The sequence below is a fragment of the Trachurus trachurus genome, assembly GCF_905171665.1.
Source record: "Trachurus trachurus genome assembly, chromosome: 9".
NCBI classification, from domain to species: Eukaryota; Metazoa; Chordata; class Actinopteri; order Carangiformes; family Carangidae; genus Trachurus; species Trachurus trachurus.
Window position 1 is genome coordinate 17,151,747 of NC_139895.1, and position 26,828 is coordinate 17,178,574.

At 40.1% G+C, this 26,828-nt stretch overlaps 1 protein-coding gene across 2 annotated transcripts; it reads right to left on the bottom strand.

Moving 5' to 3' along the window:
- Positions 1 to 1,503: 1,503 nt before the first annotated feature.
- Positions 1,504 to 25,366, bottom strand: hsd17b4 (hydroxysteroid (17-beta) dehydrogenase 4). Of its 2 annotated transcripts, XM_083979627.1 has the most exons (25): positions 25,198 to 25,366; positions 23,875 to 23,928; positions 22,836 to 22,943; positions 22,107 to 22,166; positions 21,955 to 21,976; positions 21,740 to 21,786; positions 21,300 to 21,384; positions 19,950 to 20,137; positions 18,511 to 18,602; positions 18,295 to 18,319; positions 18,024 to 18,152; positions 14,541 to 14,653; positions 10,550 to 10,662; positions 10,180 to 10,303; positions 9,904 to 9,955; positions 8,968 to 9,039; positions 7,198 to 7,301; positions 7,046 to 7,111; positions 6,516 to 6,585; positions 6,245 to 6,351; positions 4,963 to 5,049; positions 4,745 to 4,831; positions 4,504 to 4,642; positions 3,311 to 3,438; positions 1,504 to 1,725 (listed from the first exon to the last, which is right to left on the bottom strand). In XM_083979627.1, exons 1-25 carry the CDS (start codon positions 25,247 to 25,249, stop codon positions 1,636 to 1,638), a joined length of 2,214 nt encoding a protein of 737 aa, XP_083835753.1. In that variant the 5' UTR covers positions 25,250 to 25,366; the 3' UTR covers positions 1,504 to 1,635. The 2 variants fall into 2 exon arrangements, with proteins under 2 accessions (XP_083835753.1, XP_083835752.1); XM_083979626.1 differs by having other exon boundaries at positions 4,504 to 4,831.
- Positions 25,367 to 26,828: the final 1,462 nt, after the last annotated feature.

Sequence of the window (26,828 nt, forward strand, 5' to 3'; positions counted from 1 at the left end):
TTATTATTACACACAGGTTCATATAAACTGTGTTTGCAACACTTCTGAGAAGGACTTAAAGGGATAGTTCAACATTTTGGCAAATTGGCCCATTGGCATAATCCGTATAGTTTTAGGAGTAGGTTTGTTATCTTTAACTGTCGGTGCAAGCTATTTTTAGAACGATGGGTCGTGAGCATGAATTTACCTGGAAAACAACTCTATGTCATAGCATGGTGAATGCGAATGTGCATTTTGGAGTTGTTGGATTGTGTGTTTGATGAGTTTGATGAGGGAAACCAAGAAATCCCATTAGCCTCCGTAGCGTAGCTCTGAGCAGCTCGCGGCTCTGCTCCACCATTCTAAAAATGGCTTGCACCAACAATTAAAGGTAACGAACCTACTCCTAACTCTATAGAGATTATGGCAATGGGCCAATTTGCCAAAATGTTGAACTATCCCTTTAAAATAACATTTAAATGGGTTCAAGTCAGAACCTAACTTTTATTTAAGAGCAAATAATATTAAAAAATTAAGTGAAAATGGTTGATTTTATAGCTAATAGACATTTCTACATATTAAAACATATTTATAGATACATATTGGAGAATCTCTATATAAACTCTTTTACTGCCTTTGTTGACATGTTACCACCTCCCACTAGTGTTCAATCATAACAACACAGACACGTTCAAAAAATCACAACCTTTTAAGTTGATCTGTTGTTTCAGAGCAATGTAAATTTATTGGGATTTGTGTTTCTCTTAATCCAATATTTAATCTCTTTTAGTTGATAAATGCTCATTTTCTCTGCCTAAAATTTGGGTGATTAATCTGTGTAGGTGCATCACTGTGAGCAACAGTGCCACTCACTCTTCGCCGTCATCTGACACATTGTTTTAAGAAAATATATCAACTACAGGCCAGAAATAAGATTCTGAATTCATTTATTTTCATAGAAGAGCTGTTGTTGAATTACATCACAATTGCACTGAAATTATTAAAAAAAAGTCAATCATTATTTTCATAACTAGCAAACTCTACATTATCATACAGTATCAGTTACAAGAAACCGTTTCTGACTCCGACAGACTGAGGTCAATGAGTCATTATAATGAAATAACAGATGAATTATGACTTTAGTAAAGCTGAGATTAAAACATCATCATCATCATCATCATCATCATCATCATCACCCAGAAAGAAAACGTTAGACAACATGTTGGTTCCTCAGTGTAGCAGATGCTCGTTTGCTATAACACAGAAATACCATTTAGTTAAATTCATGAATGGTTATTTTCACATTAGGATCTTTGAAGGCAGGTGTGTTAAGTGCACATTTAAAAAGAACGGACCAACCGAGTTTAACCCCAACCAGCTGAAGTGAATGAATTATTGCTCCTGTTGCTGCGACACAAACATTAAAGCATCTCGTTTCCCTCAAAACACCTGAATTCATATGACAGAGTGAAGGACGTTTCCTATTTGATCGACAGCGTTGGTGATAATATTACTGTCTGTTTGTTTTGTTTTTTTTATCCACGTCTCTTTGGAGTCAGAGAATAAACGTACAGAGGAGTGAGTCAGCAGGCAGATGGAGAGAGTTGATAGGTTGGTGAATTCCTAACTAGTCATCTGGGCGCTTGGCTGAGGGGCTCACAGTTTGGCGTAGTCCTTAAGGATCACCTCCAGCTTCTGACTCAGCATGATGTTCCCTCTGACCTTCAGCTTGCCTGAGAAGAACGCCTGGCAAAGAAAAGACAGAAATAATTTATTCTTTTCCCTTATTAGGGACAGGGTTAGGGTTAGGGTTATTATTATTAACCAATAAAGCAACAAGTCCCTTCTTCTCTGGCCGGTCGGTCGTTTCCTCTTCTCAAGTGCACAAGAAGTTGAAGAGGCCTAACACGGCAGCCTGCAGCCTGCAGCCTGCAGCCAACACTAGGATTACACAGTACACCAACAGTATAAACTGCTGTTCATGGTCTCGCTCTCTCTCTTTCCCCATCCTCTTTTACTTCACTCAAACTCAACAAGTTAAGGCAGACAGCCGTCCACCCAGAGCATGGTTCTTTCCTGTTAAAAGACCCAACACATGCAAGGTACCTTAATTTGTTAAGGGAACTAAATAATTGTGTATATATTGTTAATTATTGACAGTGAGTATTTTATATAATACTCTATAAAATTAAAATAAGGAAGGTGGGGGGGTTGTATTATTATTATTTTTAAGATGGAGCACTGAATTATAACAATTCCTCAGAGGGATTATTAAGTATTATGGCTCTGATTCTCATTGGAGACTCTGAATTGAGTGTGAGAGGTTGCTTGTTTCTATACGTGACCCTATGATAGACTGATCTGATAGACCTGTTAGATAGAGCCTTAATGTCTGCTGTGATGGGCTCCGCCCCCCTGAGTCCCTGCACAGATGAGCAGTGAAGTCAATAGATGAATTTAAATTTTAAAAAATAAACAAGAAAGCCGCTTGTTCAAAAGTGAATATTGTATGTGACTATTGTTGCTTTGGCAGCAGAACAATGAACTGATGCTCATATGCGTGAAGGTTCCCAGTCGAGGCTACGCAGCAGGAACGTGTCTGTGCTGAGTGAAGTGAACAACTGACGATGTGCAATGAGTTCCTCGGCTAAAATCAATCACAGGGCAGCTCCGAGTCTGACGGCCCTGGATGACTGTAGTGTCCCTTTCAACTCCACCTTCTAATCTCTCAACCAGCTGCTTCCTTTCATCGTCGGAGAGGCTGCTGGGAAACACCCCGCCTGAGGGATCTTTGTAAAGAACACAGACACGCACACACACACACGGGCCTCAGATCAATATCTAGAGCTCCAGGAAGCATATAAATTCTGTACGGTGATGGTCACTCCCTGTGACAGATGAGATGCTATAGACATAACAAGTAGCGTGGATTGATTACTCGCTCGGAGAGCTTCCTGAACTCGGTTTGATAGATCGCCGCCTTCCGTTTTTTTTATTTGACATGAGCGGATCAAGGAAAAAGTCATTAAGAGATTGAAAGGCTCTTCAAAGACACTTCTGCTTTAATTAAAATGTAAAAAAAAATATGCAATTTTTACGTCAGGAAGAGGAGGATTTGAAATGATGTTAGTATTTCAAGGTCTTTCTAGCATCTGCTAGAAAACTTCACCTCCTGCTTTACATAGAAGCTTGTTGTGCTCTCACAACGGGGCATTTTCATCTTCGCGTGGATAAACATGAACTGAAGAAGCAACAGAAGCCGTTCACAGCACGTCATGTAAATGGCTCCTTTGTTAGTATGATGTGAACAGGCCTGACGCTCGTTTGTCACCTTCTGAGGGTTGAGTTTTCCCTGCACCACCTCCATGAAGTCTCCGTCCGACACTGTGAAGGTCACGTCTGCCTTCCCGCTGTACGGGCCCTGGTGCAAGGAGCCGCTGCCGTTTTTCAGATCAATGGCTGCAGGAGGACAGCGAGAAACAAAGAAGAAGAAGAAGAAAAGACGGATTAAATCATATAAACTTGACAGAGCTCCACTGTCCCTGGGTTTGGCCGGCGTTGGCCTGCTTTGCCTCCGCAGCACGCTCGCCGCTCCGAGTCATTACTCAGTCATTAGCGCAGATTTTTTTTGACAGCTTGTTAGCAAAATGTCAATCTGGGTCAAATCAACTTGTCAACTTTACAGCTCGTACTCATATTTCAACCTTTGTCTCATCGTGAGCCGGTGCCAGGGCGAATCGCCGTTGTCACGGCTGATTTCTGAGCGGAGTCGGCGGAGAGACTGACGAACGTGTGAAGACCCGAGAAGAAGGCGAACAGTCGGTGGGAGTGTGACGATCCGGCGAGGTGCAATATAACAATTTAATGATGACAGGGAGGGGTCGTGGTGTTACAGCGTCGGTCCTGACCCTCTCAGCGAGCTGTTGGCAAAGCAGGGACGAGCTGGACCGAGCTGTCTCTTTGGTGAGCAGCAGCTTTCTGTCAGATACAGTCGGCAGAGAAGTCGTCAATTCATCTTGGCAGCAAAATTTATCACATGTTTATTCTGACGCAGCACCACTATCCTTGTTCTTAAGGCTGCTAATTGATGGGGAATGTCTTGCTTTAGATGAACAGTAAAAACGTTTTTAGCCTGACTTAAATGTAATTGTTTTTTCCTGCTCTATGAATTACTTCTGAGAAACCAAAAGAAAGAACATACATACATATGTATTTATATTTATATATATATATATATATTCAAGGTTTTGGCTTCGTGATGTTGCATTTATCCAACAGAAAGCTATTCCTGCTTTCTTCTACACAGCAATAGACTTCATTTCAATACAGCCAATCAAAACTTGCATAAAAGGAAAATAAGTAAAGCCAGTGTCATATCACAAACAGAGCAGAAACTGAGCCTGCCAGCTGTCAATAAAACACAGTAGGAGTAGTTTAATACAACAAAAATAATTTCCTTTTGTGCATCTATCAACACCTAAACTGATATTCCTCCCCCAGGTGTGTTAGCTGTGCAGCACTTACTCCACTCTGCGGCGTTCTTGCCGTCTTTGGTGATCTCCCAGCCAAACACGGCGTTCACTTTCTTCACCAACTCGGAGCCCAAGTCTTTAATACGACGGCCGATCTCTGCAAACACCAGCTCACTCTGAAGGCCTCCTCCCTGCGCGAAGGCAGACAGAGTCAACAAATTCTGCTGCTGCCGCTGCATGAAGGAATGCGATAGAAATTGTTGTTTGCTGGAGCGTTTTACAGGACAACAAACCTGAGTGGGATTTTCTGGAGAAGCATCTGATGCGGCGTGTAAATCCACGTAGGCTCCTGAGAGCACAACGGCACCTGTCTCCTTCACCTGCAGGAGAGAGCGGAGCAGCGATCAGAAGGACACATTTCACACAAGCGCATTGAAAAGACAAGTCAGACTCATTCATCCACAAATGTGTTGAGAAGACTGTAACCTACTCTAATGCTATAAATACTCACTTTGCACTGGATGTGAATCCTGTTGCCTTCCTTCCACATCTCAGTCTGCAGAGACTGACCCGGCATCACCGGCTTCACAAACCGAACCTGAGGAGGAGAGGAAGAGGCTCAGAGAGGACGGTGGTGGAGTCTGTGGATCTCTAATTAAATTAATTCATAACATTTAACTAGACTGATAAATAGTTTATCAGGCATAAAACTCCATGTCTTTAAAGGGGAAGCACAAGCCTAAAGCTTAAAACTGTACAAAGCACATTTTATATTTTTATCCTAAACCTCTCTTATCTAATTATGGGAACTTCACATTCACTAAAGTTGAGCATCTTAAATGTGTTTTAAATCTACGATTTTAAGCTGATGAGGTAATCATAATCAACAACCCCACGCCCCCACTCCCCAAATTGCCATATTACATTGCTTCTTCTACTGGTTTCAAGATTCACTCAAAGAGAAAAACTCCACTCTGAGATATCAGCAAACAAATGTAACCGTCAGTGGCCACATCAGTACACAGCTACAGATAAAGTCATCAGAGCAGAGCCTGTGACAGAAAGAAGAGGGAACATTTTGATGGAAAGTTAGATTAAAAAAATTAAAAAAGAAGAAAGAAAAAAATATATATATTTATATGTACACATGTACACACATACACACACATTTATATATTTAAAAAAACGTTCTGCCTTTTCCCTGCCAGACACAGTTAATATGGGAAGTGACTCACATCCAAACCCAGAGGAAGCTGTATACAGTAAGTCACCACGTTAAACATGATCATTAAATCTAAGGAAAGAGTCTACAGTACTTTTTGTTTCTCCTTTAGTTTTCAGTGACTCTGGACTCATTGGTAAATTGACCTTAAATTTATTTACTGTATATGGCACAATCACACACATTCATGCAGCACTTCTACCTACATATTCTATTCATATACACACACACACACACACACACACACACACACACACGCTCACCAATGATACATCAGGGACAATTTTGGGTTCAGTATCTGGCCCGTGGACACTTCAACATGCAGACTAGAGAAGCTGGGAATCGAACCGTTGACCACCTGCTCTACCTCCTTCGTTGCCATTCAGATTAATACAACATATCTCTTGAATCATACGAGTGCTTTCTCCGACACAGACTGTATCTGTACCTGTACTTGGATGACATGCTGATGAAAATCAATTCTCTCAAAATTGTTTAAAACTTGTTTGTACAAGAACAACTTTCCATGAAGCCCAGTGACTCAGAAAACGTGTGACAAGTTCTTATTTACCTTGATAGCCTTGAATCTGGACGGGTCATTGTCAGCAAACTGCTTGAGGACATGTCTCGCAGCGAAGCCAAACGAGCACAAGCCGTGCAGGATCGGAGCCTTGAAGCCTGACCAAAGAGCATTTCTAAGTAGCGTGTTTAAGCATACATGAGATCAAAATACACCATTTGCCTGAAAATCCCAGGGAAAGATTAATCCTGAGAAAAATTAATTGAGATATTTAATTGAATAACAATCTCATCTGGCCACATTAGGATGTTCAGACTCTCACCTCCCATGGCAGCAAAGCTGGGGTCTATATGAAGAGGGTTCCAGTCTCCACTCAGACGGTACAAGGCCGCCTGTGACCGCAGGGGAAAAAGAAATTGTTTAGATCTATATCTAATTCATAAACCCCTGAACTTTGCATACACAGATGTGGAATGAAATTAAATTATCATGAAGGCAATAGATGAGGTACCTAAAATAAGAATGGCTTTGAAGTGATATAGTTGCAGTGATTTAAATTGCTCAAGGGATTTTGGTTTTTACTTCTATTCCTCCTTTTTTTTTTTTTTTTTTCTGCTGCAAACATACAGTCAGCGTTCCTTTTTTTTTTTTTTCCTGCTGCAAACATACAGTCAGCGTTCCTTTTTTTTTTTTTTTGTGAGACAGCATGAAAACGTTGTTCAACACTTCACATTTTGTATAAAACGTTATGGTTATTACCAAGGTACCTAAACAATATGTCCTGTTTCCGCCCACATATTATCAATGCTGCTGATTTATTCTGCTGTGAAACCCACACAGACACACACTCACTTGGTCTCTAGTGGTGGAATCAATCACCACGGCATCTGGAGCCCGTTGAGGTGGCGGAAGAGGAGCCTGGAGGAAATAAAACACAAGTAAGACCAATCAAATCACCAAAACACCAACGTTTTGGTTGAGTAAATTAAATATATAGCACATACTTTGGCTTTCTCAGAGGTTCTCTTCCCTCCGAAGCCTCCAGCTCCAACCACAAACACTGAAAACTGGTTGTAGCACACCAGCTCGCCACCACTGTAGGTGTTCACTGTAAAAACACAGAATTCAAACAGAGGTATTCAGAGTGGCAAGTGGCAATAATCTAAAATAACAGTACAGGTTCAAGTCTAAAACTATAAGTACTGATCATGCAGAAGCAGCATCTCTTCACTGTTTTTTTTGAGCCATTACTACTACATACAGTATTAAGTGTGTCAGCACATTCATCTTGCAAAATGTTGAAGTGGAGCCATTTTTAACTTTTCAGCATTGATTGCTAGTAGTTTGTAGCTTAATCAATAGAAATTCATCATATTTAGTGAAAGTGAACATTTTAATGTTGCCACCGTCATCAAAAGTGTATCCCTCTGGAGCTTCTAATCAATTGTCAAAAAGTCATTTATCTAGTATGCTAGGAGTTTTTTTTTTTCCTGTGTTATGGGATGAGGATGTAAGAAGTGCAACAAAATGCGGCAGGAATGTCGCTGTTCTTGGGAAGTGTCTTATCCACTAAGCTTTTTTCTTTTGTTTGTTTTGTTTTGTCCTTGCACCTTACTTACTGTACATGCTTGAGGACACAAATGCCCCACCTCCACAGACTCACAAGCCAGTGTTAAGCTATTCCCCTGATAAATAGCCAAAGGGCAGGGGAGGAAGAACGCCTGCAAGCAAATACTGCGGAAGGAAATTCAGCTTGTGCATTAATTAGGCCTCAAGGACACACAAGATGTGTTTTGGTAAGAAACAGAAAATTCCACAAGGTAGGTAACTAATGCAGTGGAGGAAGCAGTTATAAGCAGTCACACAAGAAAACATTCAAATCGTGAACAAATGTAATTATACAGATGAAGTTCCACCAATAACTATTTTAGTTAAATAAATTCAAACTGTGTATTTTGTTACTGACACGCTTAATCATCTTTCAGAACGATATTCTCACTACCATGTTGTACGTAGATGTTGACTTCAGAAAAACATAGGAGAAAATGACTCCACTTGTCATGTTGCCATGACTTTCCTGGCGATCAGTTTGAATACTAAGTAGCAAAAGTGTCACATGTAACAATGATAAGTGTAACAACAAAGAAGAACACCTGTTTCATGTGTGTTTGTTCCATTACAGTACATTTATAGTGAAATGGAGCCAGGAGGAAACAGCCACATGAGGGCAGAGTGTGAAGAGACAGTTAGCAGCTTTCAGACGCAACAAATTCACACTGCAGCTACATACTTCCTGGTTAGTTTCATTAGGCGAGTTCAAAATTTCACTAGGAATACAGATAAACGACGCTGCTCCTGTAGGGTGTCGCCGTGACATGCCGTCTCAGCCAGAAATAAGCCAGGATGAATAAACTTTACTCGGAGGATAACGGAAGCTGGTTTAGTCTGTGTAAAGAAATTACATATTTTTTTCCCCCCCACTGCGACTCCTCGGGGAACGACAGGTCCCGTGATATTTGTTTAAAGTCGGATTAATTATAGATCAGAGTGGTTCTAATATCATCCATCTCTATGGAATTGTCAAACAGAAATATGAGCCGTTCTCAGTCCATTATTTCAATCCCTGCAGACAAAGACTGAAAATTAACTTTCATTAATTCAGCCTGAGAGGGAACTTTCAGGAAAAGACACATTAAAGTGATGAAAACAAATGAGTTTGAAATAAACACACTGCATGATAAAAGTTGTGCACCCTGAGGGGCAGAGGAACTCACCGTCCAGGAGGATGACAGCGCCGGACCCTTTGTCCAACACGTCTGCTATGGTGGCCTCCGAGGTCAGTTCACCTGAAAAATGTGTTTGACCCATTTAACTCTCCACATTACATAATAATGTGTCATAATCTATCCTGTATGTTTTCAGCACAGGTTTTAGCACAAATCTGAAACATTTGACACACCTAGCTTCTGCATTTGCCCTTTTTATACATCATAAGTAAAGTTAACCGAATAATTTGGGAACTTTCATCGTCAGTGAAACAAAAGAAAATAATCTGAAAACATCAATTTATGATGAGAGTAATTAAGAACTACTTGCAAAAGAAATATAATGCATATTTGCATTTAAATAGTAAACAACTGTAAGTATATTTGAAAAATATCACTGACAATTTGGAAATGTGTACAACTCAAACCAAAAGATCTCTCATTTCTGGCTACTGACTTTCATAAGGAAATAAAAGTCAAAGGTTCATTAAAAATTCTAGTATCAAATGCTGTTAAATTAACTTCTGTTAATATATCCTCAAAGATTTATTTTTTAAATAACTCCTCAGTGACTTGAATGTAACTTGTATGTAACACATGGGAGGTACAGACATAAGACAGACCCTGTAGTCCATGTTATAAATGGATATTAATTATCTCGTAAAAAAAGTCCATCAGGGCTGAAGAGGTAAACTGGCCCAAATCAGATTTCGTAGTATTGGAAGCAAACAGTTCAGAGAGATCCTCACTTTCAGGTCTAAATTATCTATTGGACTCAGACTGCTCCCAGTTACATGGCTTCTTATGTACAGTAACATAAAACGGCTTATTGAGCCTGCAAAGTATCTCCTGTTGAATTTATTAAAATGTAAAATCTATAGTAATTACACGAAGTACTTGTATACAACAAACTGTGTGTACTTTTGATAATAGAGAAGAAAATACCTGAGGTTGGCAGAGGTTTGTGCAGCTCCAGATACTGCTCTCCATGCAATACCTGACACAGAACATTAGAACAGCTGTGATGTATAATTATACTACACTACTTAAAGCCTCATTAGCATGAGTAATGTGTGTATTGCTATTGTTCCCCTTGTGTGCATGACCGTGTGAAATATACCATATGGATATGTATATTATGTACACACAACACTGTCACACACATTCATTCACACACATAAAAAAAGACTTTAATATGTATGATATGATATGATATCTAACCTGTGTAAAATCTATGTTGAGTCCAGGGATTGAGCTCAGCCCGCCATCCATCATGGCTGCCTGGGAGGGAATGACCCCAAAGGTGGGGAGGCAGCTAAAGTCTTGATGGCCTTCGTACAAGAACCTGGAAATGAAAATGTGAGTGTTACTGAACTGTGAAAAATCACACTTTCATAGCAGACCAATAAAAATAACAGCACAGATGGCTGCGCAGGGCCCGCGTTTGGAAGCCTGGATAGATTCTCTGCACAGGTCAAAGTAAAACCACACTGATTATCGCCTCTTTCGGTTCATTTTCATGCAGCTTGGCTTGTCAAGAGTCCCTCAGGCACTTTGCAGTCATTAACATTATGCAGGTTCAGTTACCCACCTCAGATGGTCCGGGTCTTTGGTGGACATGCCGACCCCCAGTGCATAGAGGATACACTGTGTGTGGCTGAAGCTGAATGTGGTCGGTGGCAATTTCTGTCCCACTGCTTCAGCCTGAGAGAAGAGGAGGAGGAGGAGAGGATGAACATTTGTCCGATAACTTAAACAGAGAAACTTAAGATGCAATCTTGAGGGTTTGCAGAAAAGTAATAAGACCCACAGCTCAACCTCTGAATACAAATGCTTTAATACACAATATATAGTCAGAATGAAGTAGTCAGGAAATATTTGGACAACACTACACAGCAGCACACACAATAAGAGATGATGAAGAGGGAAGCAAGGGCTACAAACTGAATGAGGAATATTAGAAACATCGGAAACATGATTCAGCTTTTTTTTTTTTTTTTAAGTGATAACAACTTGGGCCAAGTCCACAGACTGAAAAAAAGCATCTTCAAATTGAACAAGATTGTATCAGAGAGGGTGTACAGCTCAGAGTTGGCACAGTCGTTTATTGGATTTAATCTGTGATCTGTGGAACCGTCTGCAGTCAGTGGTTTGAGGACCTGTGGGATCTCACAGAGTTAAGAGGAATCAGCACTTCAGAAATGTACTCCTGCGCCGGCCCGGGCAGAGCTTCGCAAGTGATCGGCACATTTTTTTTTAAACTGACCCAGAGCTTTACTGTTGGCTGGGACGACGAGGACAGGAACTACGGAGCGATTTTCAATTTGGGCCTGCGCTTCGGTTAACGAGCAGCCTGAAAATTGGGCTCAAACTCCTGAACGGAGCGTCGCAAGTAATCAAGTGTTAATGACACAAAATCACGAATGCCCTTTAAAGCTTGTGAAGGTGGATCCCTCCAGTATTGTAAATGTTTTAGAACCCTTATTAATCTCTCGCTGGGAGCTTCCTGAGACTCACACTGATCATAAATGTTCCATCATAACTCCTATAGAATCTGAAGAAACCAGTCATTATAAAAATCGTCAAGTCATCTACAATTTATACAATATTTATAATCATCTTTGATTATTTATTGGGTCCATATACAGAACATATATCTTTGCACATTTCTAATGAAAGTTTGTGTTGTAGAACACCCAATAAATAAATAAAATATTTGCAGTGGGAAAGGGGAGAAAGGCCACAGTACTAATTAGAGAAAAGATCTTTATAAAGATATTTCTTGTTCTCAAATCTGACTGAGCCACACTCAAATATCCTGTGAAGCAAAAAAAACAAGCATAGATTTGACATCGTGGACCCGTGGTTATTCATTTGCCACATAAACAACATCTTTGTTGAGCTATTGTTGAAAACAATATGACTTGCCAGAATGGTGTGATTCACCCTCTGCCTAACGCCACCTCTCAGCTGCTCCATAATCACTTCAGAGCCCGACCTCTGGAGGCAGATTCTTAATTAAAACTGCATTTAAATGCAGATGTGGGAACCATTCTTACATCCCCAGTAATGATATTAATATTACATGCCCTCACACACAGAGGTTAAAGCTACAGCTGACGTGGTAGAATAAAAAGCAGCAGTGGTCGAGGCTCATGAAAGATGTAAGTCAATTTGGTCACTTACATGGGAAAAATCCCTTTATGAAATTAAAAACTGGGCTTGAGGAAAAACTGACTTCTCTTCTAGAGCATCCTGATGGCTAAAGAAAACACACCAGACTGAGGTGAAAGAGGACAGCGGCCCCGCATCCCCCATAATCAATGCTACAGACAAAAAAGTACCTCCTTCTGCTAGTTGAGATTTTGTACATAAACACCTTTCTCACTTCTGCTCAAAATATTGATTCTGGTTTGGCTACAGACTCAGCTTCCAGTTTAAAACCCTAGCTGAAAAATAATGAATGAGTTATGGCCAAGCATGGATTATGTGAGGCCACTGTGACATTGACCTTTAACCACTGACCAACAACATCTAATGATTTAATCAATTATTCTGAATGGATGAAGTTGAAGGATTCTGTTGAGGAGGTCCTGAGATGTTACGTTCACAAAAATGGGGCCCAAGCCACCAAAAATATGCTACCAAAGGATGAGCAGAAACATTACCATATGACCTTGTGATGCTCTGGATGTTTTGCTACAAATATAAAATCCATCAATAAATCATGACATACAACAATATCTTAGACGATCAGACCTCAGTGCAGTGGGAGAGTTGTGTGAAATAAATGGCATAACTTCAGCAATACATGGGTTAGAAGAGAGAGAGAGGTAACAAAAATGCTTGTATCCCCACACACACACACACACACACACACAGCTATGTCAGATGAGGACACAATGGTGATGTTTGTCTTGAGGCTACTTGTGACTCTGTTCCAAATCTCTACTCTAGACACCACCCCCCGTGTGCACAAACATACGCACGCACGTACGCACACACACAGCCCTGCCAGAGACAGTGGAGAAGACACTGAGTGTACTGTATGTCATTTAACCTTTTGGGGGCTGAATCATGATACCACTGATGCAGGCTGGTGAGTGCTAAATGTCTCACAGGATGTAAAAAATAAATAAATAATTAAAAGAGAGAGAGCGAGAGAGACTTCATCAAAAGTGAGTCACCTACCATTAAATAAGAAAAGTTAATATCTGTTCCCCACATGGACTCAAATGCTTAGCTCATTTCTAAACGCTCTGGGAATTCGACACAGTTAGGAAAGGTCTTATTCATCAGTTTGAGTGATACTACAAATACAAATGAGTCTTTAGACAAAGTCTCGCTATTACACCACAACTATCTTAACAGAAAATGGTGGTGGCTGTTCCTGTGGATAATTATTTGATGTTATGCAATTATACTTGTGGGTCAATGTTTTATTTAAGCGACTCAGCCATGTGTGAGCTGTATTCAGTTCACTTTCTGTGATTCAGTGACAGGGAACATACAAAGTGGAGGAGCGTTCATCCAGGGAGCCATCGCTGCACCATTGTGCTCTGACATCTTTTCTCTGTCGCATTTTAAAAGCTAATCTGAGTTGCCACTTGTCTGTCGTGTCACTGTTTCCTATTTACTGGAGACATCAAAGTAGTTATGTGTGTTGTTGTTGGAGAAGGCTATTATCATCTCTGACTAAATACAGTGTGGTTGTATTAAAGAGTCATGAGCTGCCATGTTTGAAACAGTCAAAGAGGTTACAGCTCCAGACTTTCAAAAGTTATTATCGACCAACCGTTACAAACACTTTCGCAGTCTCAGCGGTAGAAATGACAGAGTATAAGCAAATGAAGCAGAGAAACACATTGATGGACGTGAAGTAGCTGTGGTGAAAATAAGGTTAAAACCCGCAGAGACTAGAAAATAATGAAGGAATCAAGGAAAAGAACAAGAGGAGGAGGAGGAGGAGGACTGGGAACAAAGACGAAGCCCACACGTCTCTAAGCCTGACACGTACCGGTATTCACATCAGGGTTTATCAAGGACAATTTTAATACTACATAAAACAATAATACCTCTTTCACGATCACAACAGCTAATGTTTGAAAGCATGATGGGAAACCAGTGGGGATGATGTGGCCTAGAATTATTTATTCACTTTTCTTTTCAATACTTCCCAACAGTACATGACAATCATGACTAATGATGTAATTCACTTTATCAATGCCACCAGGACCCGCGAAAGCAGCAGAACATAGATGGATGATATGGCCAAATAAATAAGATCAATCCATTTATTCAACTAAGAGCTTCTTAGCTACTGTTGCTTGGATCCGAGATGATTTATGCTACAGGTCTGTTGGTGCCAGCTGAAAAACACACGTAAACCGCTGTCGCAAACAATCCCACTTTCACTCAGTAGGTGTGTAAAGTCTCCCAACAACAGTCATAACTGAATAGAAACTTTTCTTGAGGAAACAAATTAATCGATTTTCGAGACTTTCCAAGACCTGCAAGTGCATTAAAGCACATTAGCGTCAAAGGGGGGAGAAAAAAAAGCAGCAACAGCCGTCTGTACTCACAGGATTAATGCCTGAAGTCGAGGCTGCAGCAGCAGCAGCAGCGGTTGGATTTGCACTGACTTCTTCCTCTGAATCCACTTGAGACAGCACGGTCACAATTGACTGTAGAGACTCTGCACAAAAAAGGTGAGAGATGAAGGATGAGTGAAAACACTGAAACACGGGACGATGAGGTCACAGGCAATCTAATTCACCAGTGTCACCCCCTTACACCTCATGAATGTGAATCTCTTACGCACAAAGACAGAAGAATTAGGATATTATGCAAGTAAATTAACTCAAAAATTTTTGCTGCTTGATGCAAAAGGAAGACTTACTCAGACATGTCTTTCATAAAACATAATCTCCTGCATATAAAGGGTTCTTTGATGCACAGAGTTTGCTGCTACTTTGTGACACGCTAGGTCTGTATTCACAGTGAACAAGCAGCACAATAATTCAGTTTATCAAACAGGCAAAAAAGCAGGACCAGCCTCCACTAGTCATCGACCAGCAACCTGAGAATGAGTGGGGAACTGGAGAACCGTGCACAAAAATATGATTGTGGAAACAAAAGCAATATCACTTGTATGGAATTATGTTGGTTACTGAGAAGAGGAAGCTCATCTCATCTAAACACATGTTTTTTTTCCATATCTCATTATATAGCCTACTTATCTCAGATATATATTATAAGCCTTGTAAGACCCAAGTACTGCACAGTCAGTCCTTTCAAATAGCTGCAGTTCTAATATGAAGTGCAACTAATCCAGTTTTACCCTGTGTTAGCTGGCTAAAATGATCAATGCTAACTGCTCAACAACAGTTGCAGGGTTTATTCGTTATCTTAAACAACAGTGCACTCTCATTTTGAAATACAGGCTGCATGAGCGGTGAGTTGAAACTATAATTAACTCTCATGATTGGGTGGCTTGCTGACATGGCTCAATGGCTTCAGGCTGCACTGTTGTACTGCAGCTGCATATTACTTAATCTAAGCCTGAGCAAACTATTTTATTAGAATCGAAGCATAAGCATTTGAACATTTATTTGGGTCAAATGAGAAGAGGTTTGTAGGTTAAATATGAAGCTACCACCAGCAGCCAGTCTTAGCTTACGCTGCAGACAAGATGTGGGAAAAACAGCTAGTCTGGCTCTGATCAAAAGAAACATAAATCTGGCTCCTGCTAAATTAAAATATATAAGGGCAAAGTGTAAAAACATCAAATTCACATTTTAAAAAGGTAGTTTCATAGTAGTGTTCAGGCATCAAAGTTCACCCTACCTCATATCTGACAACTTGTGTGTGTATTCACATATCAGGTTCATCTTTAACTCGTGGCCAAGATAACGATCATGAAACCTTCAGGAATGAGCCTAGGGATTTTTTTTTTCCTCTGACAGCTCTGGAAAAATTATTAATCTCAAGTTAAATGGATCAAAGTAAAGTTAAACTGAATTCCAGGGAGATGTTAACACATCATAAAAATTTCAATCTAACTTATAATGATCCAGGAGCAGCTTTAAAACTGATAAAGGGATTTGAAATCCACGAGCACTAAGAATAAACATGATGAGTTCTCTGTTCCAACATTAGTTGTTAAAACACTTACAACTTTGAGTCTACACTGTGTGTTCTTTGTTTGTCTAGAGATTGCCTAAAAACAGATTGTAAATATATCCACGAGGTAACACAAGCTACGAATACCAATGCACATTCAACACAAACAATTGAAGACGGCTGAGACAACAGAGGAACAGAGACAGAGTGAGACTGGGAAGACCAGAGCTACTAATTACCATCACTCAGTGGCAGACAGTTACAGAACAGAGGCAGCAACAAGTCTCAGTAATAAGCTACAAATGAGGAGGCACCTCAAAGCCATGCTAATGAGCCCAGTTAGCGCCCTGTGGGACCGCCACCCCAGTTCAGTTAATGTTAGCACTGCCGTCCCTTCTTCAATTGCACATCCGAGAGCGTGGAGAGGGATGGAGGAGGCGGAGAGAAATAACCATCAGGACCAACGCTTGTCTTGTTCAGACTCATCATCTTATTCACCTCCTCTTCTCTTCTCCACCTCGTTCTCTTGATCTCTAACACCGTCTTGTCCTCTCTGATACACACAGGTGAACTGATCATAACAAGAGACCGTTTGGCTGCAAACTGAGTTCAGGAGTTTCACTCTAACTAAAGTATAGTCAGTGAAACTTCATGACCACAAAATTGACAGTTTTCCCTTTTTCCCCCTCATTCTTAATCCCAATGAGCTCTTTGGGTTTGAGGTGTCACACCGACAGCCCAATAATGAAAATAAAAACCTGTATTTCTTAACATCCATTAATAATACAGACCCAATTTTCAAGCTTTCCGTTTGGCTGTGTTGTATTATACTGGGAACTGGTGCAAATCAATGAAACCGAAAAGTCTGTACTTTTGAGTTTTTGACTTTACTTTGTCTCATAAATTATGGTGAATATTGCCTGCATTCTTGAGCGAGATGAATTTGATCAAAAAAGACTAAAAAAACACAAATGGTTCTGTCGAGAATAATCTATTATTGTGAAATGTTATTGTGAAATTGGTGGATGAATAAACCAATTAAAATGTCTCCATCATTTTAGTTCATTAAACTGACATTTGCCAATATGAGTTGATGAGCTTCCCAGTAACTGTAGCTGCCAGTGGTGACAGCGTTTCATGCAGGTGTGATGGAGTTGAACAGCCTCCAAACAGCCTGGAATCGCACACAGAAACATTTTATAAGCAACGTTTCTCCCTCCAGAAGGCAATCGTTTTCTTGCTGATCAAATGTAAGACTTGTTAATACCTTCTAAAGCCTTTTTCAAGGAAACAGAGTTTAAGACTTTTCAAGGCCAACTTTCTGGGTCTCATCCCTGGGTCTTTGAGAAGCTAGAGCTCTGTTCCACTGCTAAAACCCTCTTTTTTTTAAATCTTGAAAGATAATTGCTACCGAGGAGGCACCAGATTGTCAGTCTTCACAAATAGCAAATTCTATAATAACTGTGGTTACTTCATTGATAAGTATCTTTGATTACTTGTAGGGTAGCAAATCTGTAATCAGAATCACTGTGACTCAACACAGGATGAGTCAGACTAGTGAAAGTGAACCAGCAAGGTCACCAGGCGGGCGGGGTGCGATCCAACACAAAAAAAAAAAAAAAATCTGTTTTAAAACAGCCTCAAAAACATCCAAGCATCAGTTTTGTGTTTCTGATAAGAGAAATCATCATGTTCAGAATAAATGACAATTTGAGACAAAAGGAAATTACCTTGTAAAGATCTACACCACAACAAACAATAATATGACATCTGCTGCATGGTCTGCATGTAAATATGTGTGTGGCTGTATGTATGTGAAGACACATGCAGAGGTAAGGCTGCATGTAAAATGTGTATAATTTGTAGACATCTGCTCCAATTTATGTGCATTTGTTAGTTATTGTGTGTATGCAAGCGTGTGTTTGCTGCTGTGTTTTTCTGACCTTGTATATTAGTAGGCTTGGTGGCGTCTGTAAAATCACATATTTTGTCCCACTGGTCTCTGACTGCCTCAGGACTCATGGGTTGGTTCTTCTTTCTCACAATGTGGCCCTGAGTACGCTCCCAGCGCACTGCACAAATGGATACACACAAATAAAGAGGTCGTTGCATAGCGAACATCGCACACACACACAGAGCACTGGTGAATTGGCGACTAATGAATATCATAGATGCATACAGACACTTCCTTTTGGAAAAATATGCAGCACTTACATTTACCAATCCAGCCTGCACCAACCTGAAAGGAGATGAAACACGAGCAGATGACACAGACAGAAAAAAATATTTTCTATTTATAGAAGCTGAATATGTCATTGGTACATTACTGTTCTCAATGACAAAGGGAAAAAACAGACACAAAGCTAAAGGCAGTACTAGTAGTGGCAGTGAAACCTTACTCATTTCACTGAAGAGAGAGAAAGAACATACCTCAAACAGTCCTCCATTTTCTTGACACTGGTCGTGACAGAGCCAGAGGACCAGGGGAGCAACATACTCAGGCTTCAGAGATGCCACAAGGTCTAAATAAGACACAAAAAAACATTTAAGTCTTCAAGGAGTGCCCCCGCTACAGAAATGTGTGGTAAATATGAGTTATTACACAAGCCTCAAGTAATCGTCCTCTCTCTTGCTACACAGCAAACAGAGCTGGATTAATATTCACTGTTTATTCATGACAATATTCAAAAGAGGGTGACATAGAAAGAACCTGCTGGAGTAGTACTAAATACAAAACAACAACCAACACTGGTATGAGAGACAAGATTATACTCATTTTTTAAAGATAAGGTCTGAGAGAAAATAAGTTAAATCTGAACTTGAAAAATATTTGCTTAACTGTTAAATAAGTATATCATTTTTGGAAATAATGTCAGGCAACTATGGAACACGCTTTTAATTCCCTCTAAAGATTGAATCCCACACACCATATGTCCAGTGTTGAAAAATGTTAATATAATTGAGATTTGTTTATTTCTTTCAGACAAGCCTCAGTCGGTGAAAGCCAACATATGGAACCATGTCATTTACCAAGGTGAGGCCATCCTGTGACAGTTGGCACAGCGCTGTGTGACAGATGCCACTGTCGACCAGCACTGCAGGGCTACAAAACCGGTGCTTTAATTTGTCACTTAAGCCCTTTTCAAACAGGGAACCTGTTATACTGCTGGTAGAAAGACCTGGCTTTGCTCATTTACCAATGACAGAATAATGTACAATGATTGTTTGGTGGATCCTTATAGGCTCATTGAATAATTTTAAAACACAGCAGACAATGGGAAAAAATATGTTTTAATTTTCTGACTAGTTGTTAAGTTGGATATTGATATTTAAAATTTTTGTTTGATATAAAGTTCATGTGCAACACACAGCATCCCATGCTCCCAAGCTGACTGTAAACTATGCCGCTCCTGCTGTTACAGGTAATATTTTTATCAACAAAAAATACAAATATTTCATTAGCATACTTACTCATTTTTTGTGAAGCTAACACCTACAGTAAAATAAGGAGGCCAGAGCTGCCTGATTAAATCAAAGGCTGACACATCAAAACTTTTTAAGCACTTAGAGAGTGCTTGATTTCATCATGGCTCTTGGAATGGCAAAAAAAAAAAAAAAAAAAAAACACAGCTCTTGAATATTAGATGACAAATTTGCATGTCAAACGGGAGCACTGTTGCCTCAAATTTCGTAAAACAACATTACATGGGCATTACATTATGCAGCCTCGGTAAAAGAAAAGAAAGACCATTTGCCTATTTTGGCCTGTCCAAACAACATTCATATGTGAAACCATGTGTGTACCCAAAGTATGTCGTATACAGACCAAATGCATTCAATTATCTCTGTCATTCAGTCTGTACACTCACCTGGGGGCATGACGGTCTCTGTGAGGCGTGACCCTGCAACCGGAGCAATAGTGTTGCAATGGACGTTGTACTTGCGTCCCTCGATGGCCAACGTGTTTGCCAGCCCCAGCATGCCCAGCTTGGCCGCGCTATAGTTGGCCTGGCCGAAGTTCCCGTAGATGCCCGCTGCTGAAGCCGTCATGATGATTCTGGCCACAGACGAACCCCGGGGGGAACAAGTCAGCGTTAACGCAGAGTGACGGAAATCACTATGGAGTAATGGGAGACGCAGACGGCCCCCCACATACACACATAATCTCACAAAGTGGTACACGCTTTTCACGCATGCATACCCACATGTAAGCACCTAGTCATGCAATACTAGTCCATTCACACCAACAGCTCCTAACTCACTTTATTGCTGACACAGAAATGAACACGGTAAATTTACACGTTTTAGTTGAATAAATCTGAAATACTTTTTTCATCAAATAATATTATTTGGATTGGATTTCTATTCTGAAATCATCTATAAGCAGTTGATGATGTCTTGGCTGGTGGCCTTTTCACACTCAACTCACTCTCTCGTTTCAAACTCTCTGATAATTGTGTGGTGATAATCCCACATCGTGACAGCCCCAAGTACATATCCACACACATCCACACTGCTTCAAGTCAATATAAATTATCCACTGGAGTCATTCGAGAGGCTTGTCCAGAGGTGAAGAATCTCTGCTGAGTGGCAGAGCACCATCAGTTCTACAACTTCAGACCAGTGGATATTTGAATTTCTCACACTGTGCTGCTACTGCAAAGAATGAGGCGAGCCCGCACAGACATCTTCACTGCTTCTTGTGGAGTCATCAATTTAAACGGCATTTAAAATGTTCAGAGATTAACCTACAATGCTGCATAACCAAATTAACTAATTTCCCCTCGTTCTTTACTGCTTTGCATATTCATATTAAATTTGCCGTCTTGGGCTTTTATTAGTATGCATAGTTTTTTTTTTTCTCATGAAATCAATGGAGACAGACTTATTAAAGGGTATCAAGTGAAAGTGGCATTTAAGCTAGAGTCAATAATGTGATGGCATGCATGCTTTATATAATCATTACCTCCACTGCACATCCTCAAGAGTCCACTTTAAATGCAGCACATGAGAATCATTGAGTATCATTCATACACTCTGTGTTATCTGGATCAGACCTTACCACACAGCCTTTTAGACTGCACTGATATCTTCTTGAATACAGTCCAGCAATGGACGGCCTGTTAATGATACTGTAACTTTTTTGGACCTAAAAACTGCAGCCCACGTAATCGGAAGATGGTCCAGATTTCATCCACGTCAAAAGCTGAGCGAGTTACCTGCCAAACTTTTGGTTTTTCATGTGGTTCCAGGCAGCTCGGGTCACCAGGAAGGAACCTCTCAAGTGAACTCTTTGAATCAGGTCTGAAAAAGGAGAGGAAGAGAACCAGCACAGAAAATTACACAAGCATTACCACACAGCACGTAACGTTATCCTCTCCTGCTATTTCCCTTAGGAGCGCTGTGGATCAGACCCAGCTTACAGTAGATTTTCAAACTCCCACACCCACACAGACAATCTGCTTTTAAAGAGAAGGTACTTGGACAACAAACCTCAAGTGAAAAACAAATCAAGTGTTCTACATTCAGCATTAGTGCCACAATTAATATGATAATAAGGTGAGCCAAGAAAAAGGTAAAAATGTGATGATATGAGATGAACATATACACAGCGTGAGCTGATGAGGGTGAATGTAAATATAAGAGATCATTTAATTACCCCAGTCCATATCACTTGTCCTGGCAAATGATCGGTCTCGAAGGATCCTTGGCAAAAAAAAAAATAGTAAAAAGTTTTCTCACTTTATTGTGCCAGACTTAAGGTTTTCTTTCACATGATTAAAAATCGGCCATATGGCCATGAACACACAAGCCAACAATAAATGGCCATTCTGAAAACAGACAAAGTGTGATTATTACTGTGAAATGACTCACCCAGCATTGTTTACAACGATATCTGTAAGAAAAGACATTTACCAGATTTAATTAATTATAGACATGACATTACTTACTCCGTCAAATTTTTTTTTTGCAATTATGTAGCAGCTCTGATAGCCACAATACTGCTGTACTAATATAATACGCACCTATTCTTCCAAATGCATCCAGAGCTGTCTGAATCAGTTTTTCTCCTTCCTCTACAGAATCTGTATGTGCACAATAAAAAAACAAACTCAGCAAGAGAGGAAATGTTAACCATTTTCAAAACCAAATTTCAAAATTGCTGTATCTAATTTTACCATTGATAGTTTGGCTATGGTTACAGAGCTGATTCTGGACTATGTTACTGTTTGCATGGAGGTTTAAAGAGGAAAAAACAAAGTTACTTATTACAGTTACGATACAAAAGTTTGAGACAAAGCTTGTGAGAAGGTTTTAATATACACAAGAGAATCCCTTCCCTCACTCAGTTAGCTATGTAATGATATGTGAAATAACATTTAACATTATTGATTGCTGGGCTTTGCAATAAACTGGATAGAAAGTATGGCAGATTTTCAAGTACATTATACCTTTTTATCACTTTCACAAACAAAAACCACTTAAGAGACACATTGATAAAACATTTCTTTCATTATTTCAACTTTTTTTCATACGTATATGAGATGTACAGGGATTAAGTGGGGGAATAGATTTGTCTCTACTCACTAACAGCTTCATCAGTGATATAGACTGGAAAAAATTCTATATTGTTTTTAAGCAACCATTAGAGAAGCTTACTACGAAACACAGTAAGCAATAAAAGAAAAAAACAGATGTAGATAATTATTTATCAAAGAAGACGTAAGACAAGAGGGCTAGTCCAAACTTCTCACCATAGTTCGCCACGGCCTTGCCTCCCTTCGCTCTTATCTCCTCCACCACCTTATCAGCGGCTGCAGAACTCTTTCCACCCCCTTTAGTGTCTGCCCCAAGGTCATTCACTTTATTGCAGCGAGAAGAAAAAGATTAGCAATAATGGGGTGAGTTCTGCAATTCTCCACGAGTGATTAGGTTAGGAGAACAGTATAGCTAAGCTGATTCCTTGTCAGGGTTCAAGGGCAAATTCGGTCCCGGCAGAAGGGAAAGCTGTTATTTTGGAAAAGGTCACAATATGTATGCCAACATTTGCAACTGTGCTGTCTGAAAAGTTACATCATTACTGAGGCAGTTGATTCAATGCACATTCTGGGGTATAATTTGTCTCCAAAATGACTTAACTCCTGGGATGAAGTCATCAAACTTTTTCTTTTGCAGTCCCAATTCAGATACCTCTGCCCGGGGTCATCTGCTGATACTGAGCCCCAGTAGGAGGCAGAAGCCCAATCTTTGTTTGAAATGTTTCTGACTCACAGCATGAGCCTCACTGAAATATGATTTTTTTAAGTGAACCAGAAACCAGGGACTTGTGAGACTAAAAACTGAGTCTACTTTGTGACTGAATGACTAGCAGAAAACTGTGCTTTCATTACATTGTGTTTACTTCAGGACACTTTCATGCAAATTTGTAAATGAGTTATATTAAGGCAGTATCTCTATGCTGGTGCAAGAATCCACATGTTATGCAATAAAATCAGCGGCAGTGCTATTTTTTGTTTGTGTAGTGAGCAGGGAATGATATTATCAAGTGGTAAAAAAATTGACATTTAAATAACATTGCTGAGAAATTATATTTGAGAAATGAAACTGATGTCCAATCTCTCACAACTCATATCTGGAATCAAGCTGAGCCATAGATCAATATGATACATTCATATGCATGGACAAAAATCAAAAACACATCAATTGAAGCTACAAGCTTTCAGTCACAGTCGGCATTTCAACAAGTTCACAAGATCTTGTTCTGTCTTTACTAACAACAGCATATTTATTTACCTATAACTGAGGCTCCTCTTTCAGCAAAAGCCAGCGCATATTCTTTGCCAAGGCCTGCACACAAAGAAAGACAGATGAGTCTACAAAATATAACACACCCACCAATATCCAAATAATATTAATAAAGTAATTTGTATCTGTATCCACAATTAACAAGGACGCATAGTCAGAGCAATTGTGGAACCATAGTCCTGCAAAAAAAAAAACTAGACTCAAAAATGTGTTTTTTACTGTCATTTTGAGATTTTGTATAACATGACAAGTAAACTGTTGGCTTTCATAATCACTTGAAATTTGATGTCAAACACTAATAGTTTGTTTCCTCACACAGTCATTGCTGTGTTACCTAGTCCTGTTGTAAAATTAAAAGGACCCATGTCATCAAACATATCCAATTCAATTGATCTATAAGAGATACCATAGAAATCTAAGCTAATATTCAAAATCATTTCAGGCATTTTTAGGAGTTTAAAATTATAGATTTGCAACACTGACATCAAGTTATCTCAATCTTTCCTACAATAATTTATTAGTGTTGCCATCAGTGTTAAATCTTAAATTTCAAGGTATTTTATTGTCATTTCCACAAGAACAACAAGCCATACAAGGGGTTTCTTTAATTGTGAAGAGCAGTAATCCCTCACCATATGAATTTCCACCCTTGCCTCTGCCTAGGATATAATGAAGCCCTTAACTCCACATTGTATTGTAAAATGACACACAAATCACAGTATGTTGGAGAGGTGGGTTGAAATGTTGTTTAGTCCTTTTTTAATGTGCCTAAACACACAATTACTGACATGACAACTACTACAGATGCACTGGTTTACACATTTGGTTCATTGCGGGTCATAGGACGCCCGTGTATTTGTGTAGCCACTGACTGTGACAGTGGTGGCGGATTTGCCCTTTCACATACTTGGCTTGCACTGGAATTAGTGTCAGGCGTTGCGTTGCATGCACTTTGCTCTCTGTGTTATTCAAATACAAAGACTACGAAACCTCTGCTGACTAGTCTAATTACACCGTAGTAAACAATTTCTTCTTTAGCATGACCAATGAAGATGTTTATGTTTATATTAACCACTTTACCACTGTTTTCGCCAGTGTTAGCAGCAGTCGGTAACACATCGAGATGAACAGCTGGGCAGATAATACGAAAAGGAAGAAATAACGACTTGTGCAGTGGCTGCTTTTATAAACTACCCAACATAAATATTGAAAACTAACAAGTTAGCATTGGGGGCTAACTTAACGTTACAAAACCCGTGTTACCCTGGTTACAGTTAGCAGCAGTGACAGCTAAGCTAACGCTCAGTTTACCTCCTCCGGCCCCCGTGACAAGAACCACTTTCCCCTCGAAGGACAAAGACATGTTCCTGCTGGATGTTATTCTCTGTTTCAGGACAGTGGCAGCAGACAGAGCGGCTACAGGAGCAAACACTGCTTGGCCGAGACAGACAAGACAGCAGGGTGAACTTCTCTAACTTCCACTTCCGCGTTGGCGAGGGGGGCGGGTCCAGCTGTGACCAATCAGAAACCGGAATATTATTAACCCTGTTTTCACCACCGTTGATTTTACACAGGTGGTGTGCTGTCAACTTGATCATATGTTTAATCACAGCAGCAGCAACAGCTCTATTTTATTGATTATTACCTGTAACCATAGATGATAAAGAATGACTATTTTCAATCATCTTATACAACATTACTAACAGTACTGAATATTTTTTCTGAAATTATAATGGACATTTTTAAAAAATAATTATTCTAGCCTACATATTTATAGACTAAATAAGAAATTGATTACAGTAATAAAGAACATTACTTTTTTAATCTCTTTTATGAATGACTGGCTGGTTTTTACAGCACTTTCCAACATGTCCACAGTATTTAGGGCTATAGCATCATATTTCTGTGGAAAATGAATTTAAGAATGAAGTTGGCTGCACAGCATGCCCAAGTCAACTTTATTCAAAATATTTGTATTCTGAGCTTAGACATTAAAAGCTGGTGGAAATCTGTGAGTACAAGCATGGATGGATAACTGAATGAGCTTACTGGGCACTGGCCCAGCAGGTGCCCAAGAGGTCAGGAGGCCCCAGGGCAACGGAGATTCACTAAACAACAACCACAAGATTCCCTGTGGCAGAGACAAAAAGACACAAAGACACATAAAATGACCACAAGATACACGGGGCGCGAAGCGAACAGAGATGCAAGATGACCACATGAGAGATAGACTACGAAATGATCACAAAGAGCCATCAGTCAAAGTTACCACAATGCAAGAAAAACACATAGACATGCATAATGACTGCAAATATAACAACCATAACAGACACAAAACTACCAGAGGTAGGCCTACAACACAACTACAAAGAGACTAAATGACCACAGAAATGCAAGACCCATAAACAGATGCACTACAACAACAGCAAATAGGCACAAAAAGAGACACAACTGCATGACCAAAGAGAGGTGAGCAGATCATAACGACTAGCACACACAAAGTCATCTATTTCGTGTCTCTTTCAGTCTGAGTGTCCTATTAAGGAGGAATTTTGGGGGGCTTTTAACTTGTCTGTACCCAGAGGCCCATTGATCTCATGATGCGTCCTTGAACACAACACAGTCATCATCATCATCATAACACTACTAAATGGGGAGACCTCTCCAACCTCAGCAGCAGCAGCAGCAGCAGCATGCCTGCGTTATGAAATGAGAACAAACCAACAGCCGCCGAGAGAGAGAGAGAGAGAGAGAGAGAGAGAGAGAGAGAGAGAGAGAGAGAGAGAGAGAGAGAGAGAGAGAGAGCAGCCTCAGCCTCAGCCTCCCTACGCTGCTGGCTGCTCGGCTCAGACTCTCCAAGGAGGCAGCGATGGAGACAGGATGAGACTGACCGGGTGCCGCCGCCGCCGCCGCCGCTGTTCGGAGGAAAGTGCCTCTGGGGT

Coding starts and splice junctions, on each gene's coding strand:
- hsd17b4 (XM_083979626.1), bottom strand. CDS start 25,249: ATGTCTTTGTCCTTCGAGGGGAAAGTGGTTCTTGTCACGGGGGCCGGA. Junction 22,944..23,874: donor AAGAGGAGCCTCAGTTATAG/GTAAATAAATAT, acceptor GCTGCAATAAAG/TGAATGACCTTGGGGCAGAC. Junction 9,040..9,903: donor CAAACCTCTGCCAACCTCAG/GTATTTTCTTCT, acceptor CACATTTTTCAG/GTGAACTGACCTCGGAGGCC.